The following is a 23,651-nucleotide window of genomic DNA, read 5'->3' as shown; positions in this document are numbered from 1 at the left end:
TTGCCATCTCTCTGATTTCCTGACATTTGACATCACTTTCCCGTCTCTCCCCCTCCGGATGCCATTATGAATCTGCGAGTGGGGGCCAGGGGCCTCGGGGAAGGAGGGAGGGAGGGCCAGTAGATGGGCCCCATATTGCTCTGCTCTTACCACCCTGTGTGGTGCTGGCAGCCTCCTCCATTGTCTCCCATCAAAAGCTCATTGTAGTGTGGCAAACTCCATTCATTTCCCTGTGCACCGTCCCAGCCCCAGGGGTGGAGTGCAGGAGGACAAGGGGCTCAGGGATTATTGCTGTTGTCATTGCCAGTTGCACATGCTATAATGTGAGGCACTGTGCCATTAGCCAGTGTACAACATTAGGCCTAATTCGGTCATTACCTTTAGGGAGATGGGGCTGTCTTGGAGGACTAAGATGGGCTCAGCAGGGGACTGACGATGCTAACATGAGGGAAGAGTGGAGCTTAGAGGCTCGGGGATGCATTGTTTGAACATGGGCAAAACATAGGAGGCAATACCTGAGACACACATTACTGTGTCCATACTTATCTTTAGATTCAGCATTACGACAAAGACGACAACACTGATGTCATTACTGGGAAACTTACCAAATTCATTAAAAAAAAGCAAAAAAAACTCAAATTTGTTACATAAATAAGACCATCCTTTACGGTCAGTATTTCAGTAAAAAAAAAAAAAAAAGAAAAATATTGATTATATGTCATCACATTAATAAACATTACACTGATGCTTGAGCTGCACTACATACATTGCGCTCTCTGGTGTTTTGAATGGCAGCACACAGCCACACATGTAGCAGCTCTTAGTCGAGGCGTCTGTTTCAATTTCCCTGCTCTCTTACAACAGCCCCCCTGAGACGAGTCATTAGCTGGCTCAGACAGCTGGGGGCACAGGGGTCCTCAATGCAACCCCCCTCCCCAACCCTCTGCTTCCTCCTCCCTCTCTATCCTAGCGTCTGTCCCGCCAGTACAGCTCCGTATGGCGGGTGGAAGACTTGAGCTCCAACCTGCCTCCAATGTGACAGCAAGCATTTGTTTAATGTCGCTTGAGGTTAAAGGGGAGGGCGGCCCCTCGGGGGCCCCGACCGTGTCATAAACACCTCTAATTATCAATTTCTGCCCCTAATGTTGTGGAAAATGACCCCGGCCCTGCTCATCCTGCACCTGAAACATATAATGGGTGATATACCTTTCTTTGTTTGCACACAGCGGCCTCAAAGTGTGTAACAGCAAATGTATAAAGGACATACCAGTGATCAACAATATCAAAACACCTGGAACCTAATGATTTTAGGGCTGAGTAATAATGAAATAATCTTAATTATCAGTTATCAAATTTGTAAAATGTTTTATTTTTTTAACCTTTATTTTACTAGAAAGTCAACCAGTTAACTTGCCCCCTGCCACAGGGGCCAAGTCCAGTGTACTCCTCGTGCCGGTCCCAAGCCTAGATAAATGGGAGGGTTTCGTCAGGGAGGACATTCTGCGTGAAATTTCTCTGCCAAATCAAATATGCAGATCACTGAAAGAGCAGGTGATCCTCTGTGACCACCCCTAGAGAGGGGTAAGCTGAAAGAATTTTACTAGAAAGTCACAAAGCCATAAAGAAAAATATCTTTCACAAATCAGACCTAACCAGTTTTCTGTCACTTTAACTCAGGACTCAAAACGTAATCATCTGACTTTTACCAGGCTAATTATCAATATCGACTGATGTAATAGTGTGGTAAGGTTTTTAGCCATATCGCGCAGCCCTAATTGGTTTATATAATTTTAAGTCTGCTGCCTTTAAAGTGGTTCTTAGTGGTTCTGATTAGTACGTAATTTCTTGCAAGTTGAGAACTATGAAGTTGGAGCTGGATTGATTCTGCAAGCCAAGAATTCACTCTGGCATTATTAGCTGGCTATTAGTGAGTATGAGGGCCATCAGGACCAAGCTGGGTAATGAAGCACACTGGGATCAGGAGTCTCTTTCCTACTCCACCAAGATCACCTGGGTAGCAGAACGGTATCAGCCTAACCTGTGATTACAGTGTATTATACTGCCACCATGGAGATGACAATTTAAACATGTTTCAGGATGAAGGCTGCGGGTAAGACAAAGAGGGGGCCACTAAAAGCTTCCTTCCTTTACCAATGCCAAACGGAGAGGGGAAAAAGGGGTGAGGGAGAGAGAGATACAGGGGGTGAAGAAAAGGGGGGGAGTCATTTCATTGTTATTCAAGAGGCTTTTGGGTGAGGAGCACTATGATTCCGCCAGCCCCCTTGACATGGCAGCCCTGCCTGTCCTCAATCAAAACCAACAGCTGCAATTAATGGCAAAAATTAGAAACAATCACCGCCTCCCCTTATTATCCTCAATTAGAGTGTACTAATCAAGGCCTGATCGCGCTCTGCTGCTCTCTCCAAACTAAATGTCAAACTTCATTACGGCCTGACGTAGAAATCAAACGCCCCACATGCTATCACCCTCGCGCCGGGAGGCCAACATATAAAACACTGTGCCACAGGAAAAGGCTATCTGTGCGTTAACTACCTGTGTCCTGATATGCAAACTTAAGAGGAGAAAAAAAAACACTTTACATGCATTAACACCGCGTACAAAAATGGGGGGGGGAGAGATTTCATGGAGGCAAAGTGGTGCAAATGTATTATAAAATGATATTGTGTATGTTGCTAAAGAAGATCATTATATAACAATGATCTTCTTTAGCAACTCTTTAGTAACATAGTGAAACACAATGGTTCTAAGATCTCTAAAAACACGGTGATGCGAGTGTAAAACACATAATACAGTATATTTACTGAAGTCAAGTTTTCTGTTGATCAGCATCAATATTAATCAACTAATGATTTCATCCCCAGATGCAAGTGAATCATTGTTTTGTTTCTACATGAATTAAGGGCAACTTTTAAGGACTTTTTAAGCAAACCCATAAGCTTAACAACAACTAATACAGTTTTTAGCATAAATTGTTGGGCTATTATTAATTTAATTGTTGAATTGCAGACACATTAGGATGACAGGTTTATAGTAACGGTCTGACTTTGTGACATCACTCACACTATGACAATGACTTTAGTTACTGTCATCAGCCTTCCAATCATTGCTCATGCAGCTGTTTGAGCCTCGTGCTTTTAATTCAGGTTCAAAGATTGAGGTGTGTGAAGGAGAGCAGGATCTAAACAAGCATCTGGTGCATTAAGAATGGGAGTCTTTATGAATGCAAGCAATAGAAAAATTGGGCCTGGATTTAATCAAAAATCTGCGCTCAATATTCAAGAGATGTTAGTACCCCTGCTTCTGCCAATAGGCTTACAAATGAGGACATTCTTTAAATAATATGGAAATGGTTACATGGCTAAGATGCATTCATTCTCCAGTGAATCATCAATCTGCTGTTTTTGCATCTGAGAATCACATTTTGTTTTAACCTGCAACCTTCACCAAGGATAATGGAGTGATTGGGCTTGGTTCAAGTCAATTGAAATGGCAAAACATGAGCAGCCTTCACTGTGGAACACCCTCTATTGATTATTGAATGCACATTAGGATGAAAGAGGCTCGCATTTCAATCAAGTTTACATTTTCTGATAAACCCCGTCGTGCTTCACTCCGCAGACGCATTTTTCCTGTTTTCATTCTGATTCTTCAGTCGTGAGGAGACATAACAACAACAAGAAACTGAGAAAGTTTTTTGAAGCTGCATAGACGCCGCTTCCACTGCTCATTGCAAATCTTCTGCTATCTGCACTGACGACGCTCTGATTACAGAGGACGAACACCATATCTATCATTTGACGCGATGTTTCATGTATTATTTTTCAGCTCATTTGCCTCATTGAAGCTCATTTGTGGTTACCTTAAGAGTAGCATGAAAATAATTGAAGAAAATAGAATAATGGGGCAAATTATGGATTTGATTTAGTTGAGGACTGGATGTTGGTTAATGAGCTATGTTAATATCGAGGGCTTTCAGTTTACCAATCAAGAAAATGGGAAATTCCAGCCACCTTATTTGTCCACAGCGCAATGCTCAAGATTTCCTATTTGTCTGCCGGAGACCGACTGCCAAACACACATTCATAAACATCCACTATGAAGCCTGTTTTTTTTTTGTTTTTTTTTCCCCCACTCACATTATAACAAAGGCACAAACACGATCCGTGGAAAATACTCCCATACAAACAGCTACAAAAATATTCTGCGAGAACACGCACACACATACTCAACGCACAGTCGCGCTCATTTATTTGAGGACCCCACGAATCTAAGTAATTCTGCTTTGGGCATGCTGCTGATGGGAGACGGGGGTAGGGGGTGATGGAAGTGCCTGCGTCCACGCAGAATTGATCGTTTGGCAGCTCCAAATGAGAGACAGGCTTGTCTGCGGAACCACGAGGGCCATGCAGTTGGACTCCAGCGGCGCTCATAAAGTGCGCTCTTTAAACTGCCGGGGCCCCTGGGAGCCCATGGGGAGGGAGGGAGCCGCCGCCGCGCTAATGAGAACTACCAGAGTGCAAACATGCATGGAAATGACTGTTATTCTGTTGATGTGCATTTAAGTGCTTTTTTACTGCCAACCACAAAGAGAGGGAAATAACTGGTGATGAATGGTACCCCCGAAAAGCATTCATTTTCCTCTTCGGAAAAAAAAGAGGGAAACAGAGGAGAGGGGGGGTGAGAGAGTAAGATGGAAGGTAAAGACGGGGTGGGGGCAGACATGCATGCTGAATATATTATCTTATTTCACTCAACTACAGTGACGAGGTGCAATGTGACACAGTGGCAGTGAGAGGTGATGCATTGCATCGGTAGCTGCAAGTGAACCTACGCTGCACCTCTTCTGTGAAACGCGCCGCCTCTATCAAAGAGCTGCTGCCAAAAAGGTCACAGCCATCACAGCCCTTGATCACCTCATTATGAAAATGAGGCTTGTTTTCGACTGTCAGAAATTCAGGAAATGGCATCTCCATCAAACTATCCCTCAAGTTTAGGCTCATTTGTTTTGTTTTAAATGCACTGAACTTTGTGGTAATGTTTGAACTGGATGAGTCTTAGGAGGATGAATGTGCAGAGGGGTGGAGTTTCTTACGGGCTCCGCTGCTTGTGCTCGTGTTGATGGCTTCATTCCACTGGTCGGCGCTGGACACGGAGAAGGAGCGCTGATGCATGCCGTCTTTGCTGCCGCCGAATATCGACCCGCCCGTCTGGAGGGATGTACTGCTGTTGGAGTGAGGAGCACCTGGAAGACAAGTGACAGACACAAGCACATTAAATCCCCCACTTCTTATTTTTTTCCCCAAAGCTTTTTGAGTTTTCAACTTGTGGAACTGTTTTTCTTTGAGCGCGAACGAAGTGACAATGATGTAATTGAGCTTTTCAGTAGTTTCTACAGCACTTTAATGCGGCTGCCACCTTATTTGTGCACATCCCTCAGTCAAACAACCTCCTCATACACACACACACAAGAAGCCCTCTCCCTCTCCCTCTGCCTCTAATTAGCCCTTAATTAACAAGATACACTCTGAACGCTAATTATCTCGCCTCATCCCTCTGACTGCCACATCGATCTCCACTGGCGTCAGCAGGCGTTCTCTCCCTAACTTCCAATCAGGCAAGCCACGGACGCCTGGCTCTCTTTACTAATTCATGGGCTAGGCTGCGCCATGTGAGGTCCTTCCCTCCTGTTCACAAGCAGCCGCTACAACACGTCCTAACTACTCTGAAAAACTCCGTAGACGCACTTACAGTCATGTGAAGGGAATCTGATGAACTGTTTAAGCATTAAAAATGCTATAAACCAATAGAACCATGCGATAAATCAAAATGATTTAGTTGAAAGTTGATCCCCCCCTCCAAAAAAAAAAATATGTAAAAGCGTATTTAAGGTGACGTCACAGTGATCTCAGAACGTATTCCCTATGTTGACACATTTAAAGGTTGCACTGAAGCAATCAAATATAATGAGGCAGATTTTGCTCTGACCCTAAGAGGTTTTGTTTTAGAAAAACAAAGCCAGACTTCTCCGATTTTCTTCACAACGTGTTTTTCCGTCGCATAGGTATCACACATCAAGCCCTTTTATTCAATAATTACAAGAGAATATCCGTTTCTGATTGAGGTGACAATAACAGAAAATATAGTGTGTGGGTCGTGTGTAAAGTAAACTAAGCGGCACGGGTGCTTGTTAGGATAATATGTCCTACTCATTATCTAGAGTAATAAGTGTATCAAATTCACATAATCATGTCTAATTAGTATCAGTAATTATCTTGTTGGGCCCAGGAATATTAATCTTCAGGTCCCAGAGGGGAGGGAGCAGAATCGCAGCGAGAATGGGCGCGAGAGCGAGGGAATCATGCTGAGGAGCACTGACTAAATTAGCATGCTGAAATCAGAGCAGAGGAGGAGGAGGAGGAGGAGGAGACAGAGCCGAGGAGTTTTAGGGGTACTAAAATGAAAATGTGAAACTTTTGTTTGAGAAAAAGTGATGGATGAATGAGATAAAATAAGCTCTGGACTTCTGATTGCTTGCATCATTACTCAATTAAACCCATTTACAAATGTGTGAGCGAATAAACACTAGTGTGGCTTTGTTTCCAGCCGTGATCTGAGATTAAACACCAATAACACATTGTTATTTCATTAAACACAAATACAAATATCAGATTCTTCTACATTCTTCATTCCCCAAGTTTGTCTCTTAGATGCCTTAAAAATGAGACGGGGTAAAAAAAAAAAAAAACACCCCATAAACTACAAGGCAACTTCGATTGATATTTAAAATTCAACAATCACGTCTAATTGTCAGATTGGATGCTAATGATTAATGAATTATACATGGATGTATCCATTAGTCCCCAGAGACCACTCCTGCATAAAGGGGAGGATAATGTAATTACAGTGGAGAAATAATCAGCTGGTGGCATTAAAAGAGCACTGTACACTGAACGCAGATATAGCCGGCTAAAGGTCTGCGTGACCTTTTTAATGTAATGACACTATAGTGGACTACGAGTGCAGTTCACTGTAGTAGTGCACTGTACTCTGAGGTCCAGAGGATCAGATTTAATGGCTGGATGTTGCAACTGCAGACACCAAAAGAGAGTCAAATACAAATATGGCAGGTAATATAGTTAGTAAAAAATATATATAAATAACGTTACTACAGCAGAATGATTTAGGAGATGATTATGTGCAGTTTCCTTAAGGCCTTCTGCGAAAATGACAGGAAACGAACATATTGTTGACAGTTTCCTGATGCTTCTTGAATCAGACCCGACTATGAATTATATCTATAGCATCTGTAGATTATTTTTTGAGGTGAGCAATTAACACCTTGGAGGGAAAGAAAGAATAATTGTGTGCGTTGTTGTACATGTGTGTTTTCATTTTCTGCTACTTTACGCCATGCACGGTCTACAAGTGATTTAGGCATAAATGCAAAATATACGGTAATGTAAAGTAATAAAAACTAAAACCGGCTAACATCGGAATTAATATCATATTTAATAATATGACACTGGGTAGCCATGCTGTGAGATAATATCACATTAACAGGATTTTTACATTGACTGCTTTAAATTGTGATATGAATATATCTAATGAAATAATGGATATGAATACACATACTTCATGTTATTATTAAAATATAATTACTAGCAAAAAAAGAAGAAGTGTAAATTGATAATTTATTGATTCAAAATGTCACCTCCAGCACATTTCTTGTCAGGATTAATGAAAACTTACAAAGTACCAACCCTAATAAAGAGTATTTGGTGCTGACATTATCATCACGTGTATATAGAGATAACAAAAGCCATATAGTAGCGTGTACTGCAGGCTATCTGGGGCTGCGGTGTTAAGTAGAGGCGATGGATTAGCGGGGAGCAGTGCTGCCTTGCTTCTCATTTCTCTTTAGGCCGGGCCGTCAGTGAGCTGATGAGCCGTGACGAGGCCTGACCCCTCCGTGGAGTTGTTGCCATTATGTACAAGTAGTGGGATAATGAAGCATTCATGCTAATGTGGGCCGGGCAGCACATCATCTGCTGCTGTGTGTAATCCACCACCATCATCCCAACCACCGCCCAGACGCACCCCTGCATCCCTGAATTATACACTGTAATTTCACACAATATATGCATCAAAACAACTTTACAATAATTACTTCACTCTTGTGCGGGGCATACAAGCCTTATTCCGTATCGTATTTAAATATCTCACTTTCGGAATCAATTTACGATCTTTTTTTCCCCCCTTCATTTCAGTTTAATGTAATGTAAATTAATTTGTCAGAGCCACGCAACTGCTCTTACGCTACTGTGTCACTGTGGGGGCGACAACATTTTGATGCAATTTCCACAGAGATGAAGCTTGGTAATATTCAACGCAGTATTGAGAGCACTTGTGCATCTCTCCATACACGTTTATGTCTCACACCTATTTGTCTGGATTTATGGCGTAGAAAATGGATTATGTTTAGTACATTTATTGTCACAGTAAACTATAACCAGGACACCTCTTACACCTTCTTCAGTGAGTGCAACCTCAGTGGCCACTTTATTTTAAGTTTATAATTATAGCTCTAATGATGACAGACGTGATCTCAGGGCATGTTATATAGAGAGCACAGCTAAACTCTTTATTGAAATATTATTTACTGAAATCCATTGTTTTCATAGGAGTTAAAAACACTATATTTTAACAGGACAGATGGTGAATAAAATGGTGTATATCTTGGTGACCAGTCAAAGCTGCTTTACACTACAAAGCGTGTATAGAAACTATGGAAACAAGTGAGCAGAAAAGTTGCCCCATAAAATTGCTGGATTAACATAATATCCAGCTTCTGGCACTAACTAAACACTACAGATGTAAATGTATGTTTGAATAAGTTACACTTGTTTATTTGCCTTACAAATGAGTGATAATTCAACAATCGCATATTTGAATTCCACTTCATACAAGATACTTTACACCTCCAATATTTGAGGGTATCGGACAAAAAATAGATGAGGAATCCACAGATTTACAAAAAAACACACAAAGGACAAGACATCAGCAGTGTCAGAACGTGCTGGTCAGATTATATCAGACTACGATGTTAAAGAGCAGCTCTGGAGGAAACAAAAAAAAAACTGTGGTGCAGAGTGAGGAAGGAACTGAGCTCAACACTTTCCCCCCCGCTCACAGGATTGATTAAAAGTGACTGGGCCCATTAATACTTTGACACAATGTATCTGTCGTTGGTGACATGGCAGGATGCGTGTTAACAGGGAGGATCATATTTAAAATGGTTCCGCTCCACACCCAGCAAAGGAATTAAACCTGGCCGCTTGGCAAACTCCTGGGCGCATGCGTTCTCTCATTTACTCTCCGTCTTCTCAACCGCTCCTCTTCATCTTCCCAGCTTCCCCCCCATCCACTCCACCCCTCCTTCCCTCTGTCACTATCCCTCTTCTCCCAGTGATTATAAAGGTCTTTAGAGCTAAGGAATGAATGAATTACCAAAGGCAAAGACAAGGCTTGTGATTTGGATGCGGTGAATAAAAAATTATCCCTTTGTTCCCTTCATCAATTGCATGTCTAATGAAATCAAAATCCCAATCGCATAATCAGAAGAGGGTCCTCCACCCGGAGAGAGACCTGATGTGATTTGTAACCTTTCTTTTCCTAAGTGGAGATTAAGGCAAATCTCCCTCACATTGTTCCCTGATGCACAAATGGATGGAAACTGACGATCTTAAATTTGTCATTGAGGCATCTTGTCCAAGACATGAACACGAGGAGAAAATAATGGTTTGTAGAAAAAAAAAAGAATAAAAAAAAAACAGAGGGAGAAAACAATTTTCCAAGAACCCGTGTCTGGCCTGTTTTTCATGCTCCCTTTTCTGCCCCGATGACTGCACTCAACCCAACACTCAAGGTTAACAGTTTGTGGGATGAAGCAACCTTGATCCAATGTCCTCTGCTGTGTAAACTCCTACATTCGTCTGATTTTGAGCGATTAACCCGTTCAGCAGTGGTAGAACTTTGGCCAGGTTTAATGGTAACTGGCCTGGACAGTGCTAATGGTCCCCGCTGACCCATCTCTGGCACCGTACCCACACTCTTGACGCTTAGATGTAGCCTGAGCGATGGAAACACTGTGCCCATTTCACAGCTGATGAAGGGCCCCACCTCCCTCTGGGGATCACTTTGCTAATTAGTATTAATTACTCTTAATCCTAAAACCCCCAATCCAATCACTGACTTCCACTCTTTACACCCGCCAGACTCCGCTGGCACCGAGTGCTGGGGTAAAAAAGGCGCTATTTATAAAAAACTTCTAAGGTGGAGAAACTCTGGTACGAGGGTCAGGACCAGACTATCTTTGATACGACCCGCCTTCCACAGAGGGTGAAACATAACTTGGTCAGTGTCATAACAACTCCACACCTTGATTTTGTGTTATTCTCAAATACAGACGTGTGATTTAAAGACAATTCCCTGTATGATAATTTCGAGAATTAATAGATTTCTGAAAAAGATGATCATTAAGTCATCATTGTGTATAATATGAGGCAGCTAATTTGCATGAATGAAACATATCAAAAGCATATAATTAACCTGTTGGGAGCCATTTTTATGAATAATCACAAACAGACTACATAGAAAATTAGCACGGTAATAAAAGACTCATTGAATAACCATTACACGTCGTACCTCTGACTGCTTTTTTCCCCACTTAGTAATACACTGAATGTATCAGATCCCTGTTTACCTGACACGTCTGTCCTTTCAGGTTATGTTTATGCGTAACTAACTTTAGAACAACAACTTCCAGACTTGACAAAACAGTACACACAGTACAAATGTAATTTAGATAAATTTCATTTGGGCGCTTCTACAAGCGTCATTTGCATAAATCTCAAGCTATGGCTGGATCTAATGATTATTTTTTTAATCTGCCCATCATTTGTCAATTAAGTACTAAAAGATTACAATCACCGTTTCCTAACGCTGTAGGTGAGGCTTTCAGGTTCTTTGTTTTGGTGATAAAATGCTAAAAAAGCTCATACCACAAAACTAGAACCATCAAATTATTATCTTCAGATATGACTAATGTTTTTGGCTCTTGGAAACAGATTGATATAACGTAGCTTGAATAAATAATAAATGCAAAAGAACCAAACTTTTACTCTTTACATTGACTTTTTGAAGGAGGCAGTGATGTGTACCTGTGTTTCCTATGCCCAGCTGCAGGGTGCTGCGGTCCTTGGTCAGCCCGTTGGTTTTGGGACTAGCAGTGGGTGCGACGGTGGCCACCGCTCTCGGTGGTCGCTTCCCGGGAACCTTGACTGTGGTCCTCAGCAGGTCGATCTCTTTCCCATGCACATTCTGCATGTAGTCCTGTGTTAAGTCGAGAAACAGGAATAACAGCGGTAAGTGTTCTGCACTCTACACATGTTAGAGTCCAAATATTACAACTACTTCACTGAGCTCAGGGAACTGATTATACACAGTGGACCAACATAAATCCAGGAATTATGGAAGGAAAACAAACTATGAGACTATACAATTTCCATCACCATTAGTCACAACCCACCTTAGACCCTGCACTAAGGCTGTGTGTGATAGTGGGAAAATTATTGTAAAGCCATTATACATCACCTGTGCCCACGCAGTCTCTCCAAATAGCAAGATGTTAGGCTTAATGTATGCAAACAGTCTCATTCGCTTTCAATTTGGCTATTTGATTTGGTTTAAAGCGACTACCGCCCAAATGTGGGAAGCCAAGGTGAAAATCATTGGGCTCAGCAGAAAAAGACCCAGATAGAGGCGAGCTCGGCCTTTGCCGTCCCCCCACCGGCTCCTCTGCTTTATTACCGTGTCATAAAGCACTCATTTCTTTCCCAAGCCTCCTCGCTAATTACCCAGTGAGCGCTCTCATTTCATTTTATTGCTGGAATTAACAGCCAGATCGAAGCGTGCAAAGCTATTAAGATGTGTGATTAAGCCACATTCAATTAGTTTCTACAAACAATTTAATTGATGTAGCAGATAGAATTAACAGAAGGTGATTGTGTGGATGGCTTGGCTGACTGCGAAATTAAAGGTTCCCCTCTTTCACTCTCAGTCTGCCTCCCTCCCTCCTTTCTTCTCCCCTCAATCGCTCTCTTCCCCTTTTTTCTCTTTCTTACTCCTTCTCTGCTCCACTGCTCCAAATGAGCTTGAGCCGTTACTGCGCTAATGTAACTGTCTCCCTTATTTCACCTTTCTCCAAAAGTCAACAGATTCATAGATTCATAGATTGTCCCGATGACCTGTAATAGCTGTAATGATCAAGAGATAGCCCGTTCAGTCAATTACATACATCACTGTAGCACACCACTACTCGACTAATAACTGCTTGTAAATTAAACCGCTAACACACTGTCAGTGCAACAAGGCCACAAACAGGGTTCATGTGTAACTGTTGGGCTTGTCATAAAAGTTGCAGCTGTCTCATTAGACACCGGACGCTGCACACATCTTTCATTTTACCTGGATACGCATACGTCTAAACATACCAAATATTGGAGGGTGATTGAAGGAATCAGAGTGATTTCTGAGAGTGACTGGCAAACGCCGAGTGTGGCACCAGGCTGTGTGCTGCCAGCCAGCCGAGTGTTTAAGAGGTATTAGCGGCCCAGCGGGACTCTGACAAAGATGGATGTGGGAGGCTGGTCAGGCTCTGCTGCCATGCAGCGAGCACCATTATAAATACAAGCCAGCATGGAGCCCGGGCGCAGCGGGCACACAGCAGCACAGCCATGTCTCCATTAGCCAGCGCTGGGGATGTGCACCACGGGGAGTCCGGAATGACCACTAGGACACCGGGCTTTTTTAACACTAAGCTTGAAGTCACAGGTTTAGCCAACACTGCTGATACACATCCGCAGAAAGCGCGAAGGCTACGTGGCTGAGATCCGGTTCACCTCAGCAGTGGCTGTAAATGTAATCGAATCAAACAGAATTGTGCTCAGCGGTTGAAAACGCCCGACATTAAAAACCTCCGGCAGTACCCTCGAGTGCAAACAGTGGTGCAACAAACACATAAAGCCGATTGAAAAAGAAATGGGGAAGGCGTGTGGGGTAGGTGTGTGTGTGTGTGTGTGTGTGTGTGGGGGGGGGGGGTGTAGGTTTCACACTCACATGTAAACTGGGGTGGTAAGTGAGGACGCCATTATCACACAGTGTGACATATTTCTTTTTCCACTCCTTGTTGAGGGATTTGCCACTTCGCTTCAGAAGGATTCCCTGTAAGAGACAAGGCATCACGGTGAGCATATGCTCCTCTCAAAGCAGCATGGTGGATGATATGAGCCATTATGGATGTTAAATACTATAAAATGGCATCGTTATTGTCGTTATCACACATTTGTTAGGGTGGTTACATAGAATTCTTTCATTACGGTGAGACGTGAGGCAAACAAACAACAATGTGAGTGATAATTAGAAGGCAGGCGATTAAAATTAGACCGTTAATTGTAATTACAGCCTCTTAAACACACATTCTTTATTTATTTGTACACATTATATTACACATATTATACCACATTTATATCTTTTAATCCTTATTTTGAATATGACGTTTGATTTGGAGGTTGGATTGTTCCTCAGTGACCATTCAGAGAGGGAGACAATCCAATTTGCCAAACCTCCTCCCTGCATTCATACACATAACATGCTGAACTCTGAAAGACCTCTCAATCCTGGAATTAGGGAGTGTGATCTCCGCTCTTCAAAGCCCACTCGGCTCTTATTCTATTCTACTTTATCTTCTGAGGCCTTTTAGGGCGAACTTATCTGCCGAGTTAATCCAGTGGTAAACAATGCAGCTCCTCTGCTGGAGGTGACCAAATGCTGCTGAGGGTACGGGCCAGGAGGCTCTCTGGGGTTAAACAGTGAGGAGGGGCCCGCTTAATTAGAGGATTAAGCCGGGGCAATGTTTGTGCTTTTACAGCCACAGCCTCTGTGTGCGTGTGTGTGTGTAGGAATGGCGGGTGGGGGTTAAAGGGGCTGTGTTTTGCTAGCCAGGCCCATCCTGCAGGCTTTAATCCTGATTAACACATCAGGAAGAGCTGACCCTTGGTGACCTGGGCACCAGGCTGTTTGCCGACAATCACCCTAATCCAAACCCTCGCTCTTTTTTTGGAGGGTGGGATGGCGGGGGGGGGGCAAGAGTTTGGGATTCTCCAAATCTTCTCAGAGTGTTTTCATAGGCTTTTCCTGGTGTCCACCATCAAATATGTCTGAAATATTCCTTTACTACTAAAATAAACAAGTTAAATTGTATTAATTTAGACCAACCCTTAGAACACAAGAGTATTTAGGCTGTTTTATTATTATAATACTATGTTAAAACATATTCAGAGGCTATAAGAATGTGCAATATAGAGCGTTTTAAATCTTTTTTTTTCAGCACAACCTCGACAGACTGTATAGAAAACTCACCCGAGTCAAAAGTACTCAAATTCTTTTAAATCGGATTGAATTTGCGAAATGTGGAAATACGTCAAAGTTCAAAGTTCGCTTGGCTCATTTATTTTATCAAAAAGAAAAAAGGGTCTATTTTGTTCTTCTTTGTGACTTCTGCACATTTATCGCTACTCCTGGTTTTTGTTTATAAAATGCATTTTGTAAAGCCTCAAGTCCATATAAAGGAGTTGTGTATTATTCCCACGGCAATTTCCCTGCTGCACAAATCAGTGCCGAGTGAGAACTAATGTTTTCAAATAGTATCTTATCCAACAAAGGCATTGCTTTAAAACTATGACTGAGACCAATGAGAAAACAATCAATTTCAAGAATTGAGCAGCATAAAATTCTCCTCTCCTTGTCAGTGAGAGAAGTCAAAAAGGATTTTAAATTAAAAGGATATTTAATTATGGTTTTGCATGTTTTGAAATGTATCTTTAATAGCTCAAAAAAATCTACATAATCATGGCTTAACTAGTAACTGACACCTTTGATAATTCTCCAGAAGGACACATTGTGTCACTCAATCAATAAGTTGCAGACTACCCGCTCCTACTCCTCTCAATTTAGTCAATACAAGAAGTGTAAACACTTTTTAAATGGCCCTCTAATCATACAAAGTAAATGATCCGGTCACACGGCCTCTAGCAACTTTATAATGCATGTTTTACAAGCATATATGCTGCTCATCTCATGGTCTTAACTGAGGCACAGATAAATCTATACACACAATCAGTGTGGGGCTCTGTACACCGTGTTTATCAGCGTTGTGAAGCGGATCTATGAAGACAATTATGTCTACACATGACGATTAATTATTCCACGATCCATTTTGGCAATTGATATTTCAGACACTATGTCACTTTTACATTTATGTCATTAAATTATGTTCTAGTACAGAGTGTATTTTACTAGTTTTATAAATAGTATATTCTAGTTTGAATTTTGAAATTGCATCCACATGGCAGACAAAGTTTTTCTGCTTCTGACTCTAAAATACCTCTGGATGAAAATAATTAATTGACACTGGACTCGTTCAATTTGGTCTTAGCACGATAATTTGACATCAGAGGGTCGTGTGTGTAGTCCAGTGCTTCCCCTCCACACACACACACACACAGACAAGAACGTGTTCAGCCTGTGCGACATAAGGAAACAGGCCCATAGACAGACGTGCGCGGTGTCTCCACACAATTGTCATATCTACACTGAGGAGATAACGTCTTTCCCTCCTTTTGTCAGACGACCAGGAGAAAAGCTGCATCCTGCCACTGTGGCTGACTGATAGGCCGGCCCTTTGTAAGAGGCCTGGGAAGGGGAGGGAGGGGGGGGGGCATATGTGTGTGCGTAGGGAGGGGTCGGCGATGGGGCGGGAATGCACTCACAGCTGAGGAGCTCCACAGTGGTGGATGCATTGTTATCCTCTCTCTCACTATTTTAATGGGTGGGAGGGGTGACAGGAGTGAGGACCAGAAGGAGAGAGAGGGCGACAGAGAGAGAGTGGGGTGGGGTAATTTAGGCCACTGGGGTGAGGAGAGGGTGGGGGGTGTAAGGTGGGGAGTGGTAATTAAAGCCACATTGACACTTTGATCTCCTTGATTGTGCATTTGACTGGCCTGGAGATGAGTTAGTCACACCAGTGTGTCTCCCCCCCTGTCTTCATGCCCCCCGCCACCACCACAAGAAGAAGAGGGGGATTGGTTATCTTGTCAAAAGTTGCTATGACACTGAAGGAAATTGGCCCTCGACTCTTGTAATGGATGAGATAAGAATGGGATAGTTTACAGTAAAGATTGCTCTGAGGGGGATTCTTTTTTAATCTGAAAATCAACCCGCAGATTAGCCAGGTTCTGCAGGGAATTACACTAATCTACATAAAACCTAACTGCTTTACCGAGATCAAATAGAAATGCCATGTTTGGCAAACTAAAACTTTTTTATTGTGATTTTTAGTGCCTTTTTTCTTGGGGTAGCGCAGAAATAAAATGCTGAAAGTATAATTTCTTTTGAAAGATAAGAACAAATATATATATATATATATTTTTTATTTTACAAACTAAATATAAATAAAATTGTATTTATGATATGAACATCTACTCTTTCCAGGCCATGGATACTGTATCTGTTTCACCGTGGTTTTCCTATAGCTTAGATTTTGTGATTGAGTGAGTGGGCTTGGAAAAATTCCCCTGCCATTATTTCAGCTGGACCAAAGCAATTTTCTTCCAAACAGGGGAAAAGGTCTGGCTGAATGTTTTATCTTCTATCATTTGTAGGTAAAGAGGATAATGTAAGGGTGCTGACCCTTCTTCAAAAGCCCTCACACAATCATGAGTGATTACTAATCAATGTGACAGTTACATAGTAGAAACTACTGTACCCTTACTCAAATGTGTCATTTAGTATTCACCTATCTGGTATATGTATATATATATAAAGAAATAAAATGGAGATAATAATTTAAGAATAAAAATAATAAATGGAAAGAAAAAAAAGCATAGAATGTTATACCAATACATCTTTGATTATTAATGTAAGTAACATAATGTAAAATCACATTTAAAAACAGCCAGACTAGAAAAGAAAACCATGCTTACTGGGACATCAAATTAAATTTATGCCAAATTAACAATTATCTCAGGTGATGGTACTGATGAGCATGAATGAACATTTATGGGGAAATATCACCCACACACAATTATGAACAACAATAACATTAGTATTCACACTTCAAATGTTTTTTTCAATATTAAAAGTATTATTATAATAATACAGGATGTCAAATATAATTTTATTATTGAAATTGATGACACAGTTGGAATAATCTTCTAAATGAATGAGTTCAAATTAATGGATTAACAGGATAACTAAAAATCTGAGATAGGCCTAAATTATCTGAGAAAGACAAGTTATCTATATTTAATATTTCCGATTATTCTTCCATTAGTATAAAATAATAATATAAAACTATGTACATTTGACTTCATAAAAGGTGCAGTGTTGGGATATTTCTTTCTTTTTTCAGAACTGATTTGCTAAATCCCTATCCTTACACTCTCTTGAGCGCCACTTGCACTTGGCATGGTACGATTATGTTACCTTGTATTATGTCTCCATCTAGTGGTGACAACAACGTACTGTACACTGATATACCAAATAATCCACATTGTTTTGTGTGATTAAAATCTTCAAAGCTCAGCATATGAGAGGCAAACACACGAGAAGAGAACATGTTTGGGCACAAAGAGGAGTGTTAAAAGTGCTCACCTGTTTGATAGGTATGGCCCTTCCACTGCCTATGCTGTCTGTTTTACTCTCAACGCTCTTTGCTTGTTCACTGGCTTTCCGTGACTGCAAGAAAACAAGAAAGTCAATCAGCAACTCAAGCGACGCACAGACGATAAGGCAGAGTGGGAGTTCGGGGGGTAGTGAGGGGAGTTTTTGGGTGTAGTTGTGGACAGTATGCTGGGATGTGTGTGTCTGTGTGCGTGTGTGTAGGAGAGGGAAAAAAGAGTGGGGGTCAGTGGAGTGAGGTGTGTGTGTTTTGGAGCATTTGTGGAGAAACTCGACGTTGCAAATAAAAAGTCTCAAAAGAAGCTCGAAATGAAACAGACAAGCAGACCAGCGGAACAAACAGCAGTAACATTGACGTGCAAGTTCAAAAAAGAAAAACGAAAAAAAACCAAACCAAGACCACACTAGACACATCTCAACACAGAGGAGACCAAGGACGACCACACATTGAGTCATGACTCAGCCCTGAAACCCTTTGAAGGAGGAGGAGGGGGGAGATCCTTCCCTCTGAGACCTGCAGACCAACTGCTGCTATAAGCAGTGGAGCTTCAGCTGTGCCTTTAGCAAAGCTGCACTGGCACAACTGGCTCGTGCAGCTCGGTACATAAGTCACAGTTTATCACAGTTTCAAGGGAGAGAAAGGAAAACGTGTTATTTTTGAGAGCAACTTCAGTACATGAAGCTTCCTCTGACTCCTGACCTGTAAAACCTGGTGGGACATTAACGGTTAATGCAGGGATAAAACAGTGTCACCTTACAGAATTCAAAAAACATAAATAAATGCAGTAACATTTTCAGTTTTGATTAGGCCTGTGGGGAAAAAAACAAGTGGTTAGGTAGTAAATTAGACCTTGCATAGAAACAAATCATGTTAAAAAAAAAAAAAAAAAACGTTCCCACCCCGACACAAATAAAGAGATGAGGAACAGGCAGGGACAGACATGAGTGTGTATGGTCTCACTCAGAACATGAGAAATGTCCACTCACCAATGGAAAAGAGGTAGACTCTGAGTTCAAGTAAACCAACTCTGGCATTTATATTTTTTTCCAACATTTTATTTTTCTTTTTAATGATGACTTGTTTAGCTTCTATACAGACACCATACAAAGCAAGTCACAGGTTCACTTCAAAATATTCAACAGATTGACCCAAACATCGCAGTTCCCACAAAATATAGGATGGACAATAAAGGCATTATTTCATATATTCCTTATATGCATGTACTTTGTATAGAGTACCATCGTAAATAAAATACAATACAAGATATACAGCAGTCTATATTTTTTTTTTTCCGTCAATCCCTTCATGATAGAAAAGCGATTATGCAAGAGTTCATAATCTCTGTCCCCAAAAACTAAATAAAACACAAAGCAAAAATAAATAAATGTGCAAATAAATTAAGTAATTTAAATAAATCAAATCAAAGGTTAAGTTTAACTACATTCATACAAGTCGGTGCAACCCATTTTCATTTGATGGCAACTTTCCATATATTATCTCTGTCATATTTAACACCCTGACACACTCTACCCAGATTTTTTATGAAGGCCTTCATAAAATTACCCCCTAATAACTCTCTGGATCTAAAATACCTCTATGTTTAACACATTTATACCACATATTTCCATTCAAATATTCTCTGAAAAGCAGGAATGAATCATAAAGTTTTTTTTTTGTTTTTTTTTTGAAAAAAAGAACAGACCAAAGAAATGTAGGGAAATCTAAAAGGAAGAACAAAAGAACAACTTGGCACCTCTAGTCCTTGAGTCCTTATTTATGGCAAAAGGCAGTTTGATGTCATGTAAGGAAAGGTTGTGTCCTTTGGGCGGCTGGATAACAGTTCCAAGAGTGACTTGACTGCACAGCGTGTTTTTGTGTGGGATGTCTGAATGAGAGTGGGGGGGTTGGGGGAGAGAGAGGGGGGTGGGGTGGGGATGGACGGGGCGTTTCCAGAAGAGTCCCTAAAGTCTGTCTCACGTCCTGATAAATGACGGTCTACTTTGAGCAAGTTCACGCGCTCGCATTGGGCTCGACTCGAGCCTGCGTCAGACGCAAAAGTCCTACGCATTCCACAAAGTGCGAGCGCTATTATGCATTACCCTAAATGCAAGAAAGCAGCAAGGCTAAAGCAGTGACAACCTTTAAGTCCTCAACCAATAAACTCTGCTCTATCAGGATTGGCAAAGCAGGGGGACTCTTTTGTTTTAAACCATCATGCTCTTCTAATTCGGAAGGAGTTGGAAAGCCCTTTTTGTTGAAGAAAGGTTGGAAACAGAAGCACAAATCTGCAAATATTGAAAAACAGTGTCAAATGGTTATTTTTTATTTTATTTTATTTTATTTTTTTTTGTTTCATATGCTGAGATCCAGCAACAATTCAATGCACTAAATATATGAAATGGCGATAAACGGAACAACGGACATTAATATAAATGGATGGATTATGAATATAAATGAACGGGTGGGATGTAATTGAAGTATAAAAAATGCCATAATTACTCTTCGATTCTCAAACAGTGTGCTTCTCGACACAAAAAAGGGACAGACAAGTCTGTAGACGTCAGGGAAACAAACCACTGACATTACAAAACAAGATTGTTCAGAGTTTTTGACCATGGAAGCACTAGGAAAGAATAACATGTACTGTGCTGACACCTAGTGGCCGCAGACAGATATGGTAAAAAACTGACTGGATGTGATTGATGGGCAAGATAGATTTATGATGGCGGTGAAAAGACAAGAGCGATAAGATTTTGTGTAGTAAAGCTTTGAGTTTAAATAACATACTTTAAAAAAACAGCCAAACTCATTTTCTATTATTGATCTATTGTGAGGGGCTTTTGTGTTGCTTTTGTCGTCATGTTAAATTTGGGCCAAAAAGATCTTCATTTTTACTCTCCAACACTGAATTAACGCCATTAACTGCACATTGCAAGCATATTGTTAACTTCAAGAGTCCCAATGCCAGTGCCATGACAGTGTATAAGTCTCGCAGCAATCTTGCGTGTGTTGACTGAGGTGTGAGTCTGCTGCTGTTCAACAAAACTCATCTCCCTGGCGACATTAAGGCATATTTTCTTCCACTGAGCTCTTATCTTAAAACTCCCAAAAATGAACAGACTGAACTTTTCTTTTTTTTACAGGAGTGAGGCTAGAAAATATGAATGGCAACTGGCAAGCTGTCAGCAGGACCTTTAGAGGAACTTTTTTAACACAGAGGTCAGTTTTGTTTTTTTGTGTGTTTTTTTTAGAAGGGACAACACTATGAAAGGGAGATCCTTGACATTCTTGTGTTGATGGAGTATTTTCTCTCTTTTTTTCTGTTGTTTTGTAAAATGGCAAAAAAAAACGTTGGCATTGTAAGTCTTCCTCTCCTTAGCCCATCGCACTCTTCAAGTGTCACTGAGGACATGTCGACATCACCCTGTTAATTCTCCATCCCCTCCTCCTCCTCCTCCATCATCCTCCTCCTCCTCCTCCCTCACCCTCCCCTCCTCCCACCCAGGTCTCGTCGCTCCTCAGAAGGTCATGAGCTGAAACTCCCGTTCGGCTTGCCATTCCGGCACCCACACTGGGTAGGTGGCGTGCTTCGGCATCTCCATGATGCGGACGGGGAGAGGCTCATTTCTCTGGTGGACATGGTTAGTCACTACCTAGCGGGGGGGAAGGGAGACAACAAGGGGAACTAGCACACAGCCTGTACTGCTCAGAGGCCACAAAGTCTGCAGCTCCCACAGCAGCTGGGGTAACAGGGTGAAGGAGGCGGTAAGAGACACAGAGGATGGGAAGGAATGGATAGAGAGGTTACAGAGGGAGTTAGTTAGAAGGAGGTGGGGCGAGAGAAGAAGGCGGGAGGTAGAGGATGGGGTCAGATCGCAGCAGGAAATAGGCGAGGAGGAGAAGGAAGGGAAAGGATGTGAGGAGTATCAGTGAGGAGCTAGGAAAGAGGGAATCTCATGTAGCTTGAACTCTGTCTCATGAAAGTAAAAAAAAAACAAAAAACTGAGGAATACATTTTGGAAAAAACGGAGTTGAGTTGTGGGTTGAAAAATGCATTAAGTCTTTTTTGTGTGTTTGTGTGTGTTGTCAAAGAATGACTTAATTGGTTCGATCACATTCACGGTCGGATTTTCAACCACTTCAGAGAGCATGAAGAGACCGAGGTCTGGCTATGTGAGATTAGGAGAGTCGGGAGGCTGGTGTAGGAGTGAAGAGAAAGGAAGAAAAGAGGGATGCAGACTGGGTAGAGGAAGAGGGCAGGGGCTACAAGTAAAAAGACAAGCTTAGGACAGCTAAGGAAATTTGAGTTAGTGCACACATATGTTTTTGGTTAGAGCAAAGGGAAAGTACAACAGGACAGGGGGGTATAGAGCAGTCAGACAGGGGGTCGGGTTACTGGTGTGGTAGTGAATCTCGGTGGCCGATTTCAGAATTGGGGGAGTTCTTTAGACTCGGTGTCAGTTTAGTGGGCAGATGGAGTGTTTCTCCGTTTAAGCTTACGCAGTTAAAAGTGGCTCACGTGCCGTATAAACAGTGTAAACAGGCCAGAGATTGGACTTTTAAGTTTATCTTAGGCAGAAGAGCAATAGTGCGCAGTTTGTTGCTGCCATCTCTCCCCAAGTGGGAAGGACATCACTGCACAGAAAAGAAAAAAGAAAGAAAAAGAGAGCAGTGTTGGGAGGGAAGTCAAACCTTAAGACCCAGGTTGATACGGGTGAGATGGAAAACTTAATCCATGTGCACTTACTACATCCAATTAGAAAAAGAAATGAAGTAAAAAGAGTTGAGATGTTTTTTTTTCCACAGTGTTTTCTTTGATATTTCTTTTAGGGGAACTAAGATAATTTGTTGATTTTTCTCCTTTGCCCGTAGTGCCGTGTGAACAAGACGCTTTCATTACCTGCTATCGGAGGCAGGAGAGGTGGCTTTGAAGCATTTTGAGCTACCTGCTGTCTCCCTCTGGTGGACAAAGTGTGCTTGGCAATGAGCCTCCTAGTAGTGTGAGTGGGTGTTGCTTTGCATCAGCTGTCGCATACTTACTGTGAAAATGTTGGAACGGCGCTTTGACTGCTTGCGGATGGGCGTGGGTGTGTTGGAGGCAGCTATGGTCTCAATGCGCATCTCCCGCTGACTTATGCTGGGGGTGGAGGGAACGGAGGAGGAGTAGTCACTGAATGCACCCCCACCGTTGGCCGCCTGGGGAGTTGGAGAGATTAAGAGGACCAAACAGACACAGGAAGAAGGGAGAATGGAAGCGAGAGGGGAAAATATGGAGAGGAAATCAGAAGTGGAGAGTAAAAAAACAACAAACACGCAGGTTAATTTAGGACAGATATAACAATATCACATAACAGTGGACGTTTATGTCCTGTGGATTTGTACCCTTCATGATCAGTCAGTAAAACAGAGTGCTGCTGTCTATGAAAATGTTTTTATTACCTGGTTAATGTGAACAGAAGGAATAGATGCAGCAGGGACAGATGAATGGCTGGGAGAGTTAGGGAGAGATTTGCATGGTCCAATAGAGAGCTGCTGCTTTTTCCTCATGGCCACGACCTTCTGGGCAACTGGAGGAGAGAGAGTGGCAGTTAATAGTTTGTTAAAGTTTTTTTCTTTTCTTTTCTTCAAGAGACGAGAACATAAAGATGAGGCACTTTGACTGTTTCTGTAGAGAACTGGTAACAGCTCTCCCTTACAACAGTAACAGACTATATTTCAGGGCTTGTGGCAAGAAAGGAAAATTCTGACTGATTTGAGAATAAAAAGAGCTATATTTCTGAATGGATAACACATTTAACCAAAAATATTCTTGTTGGACCTTTGACTTGTTTTC

At 41.8% G+C, this 23,651-nt stretch overlaps 1 protein-coding gene across 2 annotated transcripts in view; it reads right to left on the bottom strand.

Moving 5' to 3' along the window:
- agap3 (ArfGAP with GTPase domain, ankyrin repeat and PH domain 3) overlaps window positions 1-23,651 on the bottom strand; it is a 118,593-nt gene that overhangs the window by 25,419 nt on the left and 69,523 nt on the right. Inside the window, exons 7-12 of one of the 2 annotated variants that reach the window (XM_083890089.1) lie at window positions 23,258-23,385; window positions 22,859-23,014; window positions 17,791-17,874; window positions 13,198-13,302; window positions 11,241-11,412; window positions 5,114-5,263 (exon numbers count right to left, since the gene is read on the bottom strand). In XM_083890089.1, the coding sequence (XP_083746215.1) occupies window positions 5,114-5,263; window positions 11,241-11,412; window positions 13,198-13,302; window positions 17,791-17,874; window positions 22,859-23,014; window positions 23,258-23,385 (795 nt within the window). The remainder of the gene's footprint in view (window positions 1-5,113; window positions 5,264-11,240; window positions 11,413-13,197; window positions 13,303-17,790; window positions 17,875-22,858; window positions 23,015-23,257; window positions 23,386-23,651) is intronic. The other variant, XM_083890090.1, reaches the window with a different exon arrangement.

The sequence above is a fragment of the Microchirus variegatus genome (genome assembly GCF_963457635.1).
Source record: "Microchirus variegatus genome assembly, chromosome: 5".
NCBI lineage: Eukaryota > Metazoa > Chordata > Actinopteri > Pleuronectiformes > Soleidae > Microchirus > Microchirus variegatus.
Note: the sequence above shows the minus strand (reverse complement) of the source record. Positions and strands in the feature narration are given on the sequence as shown.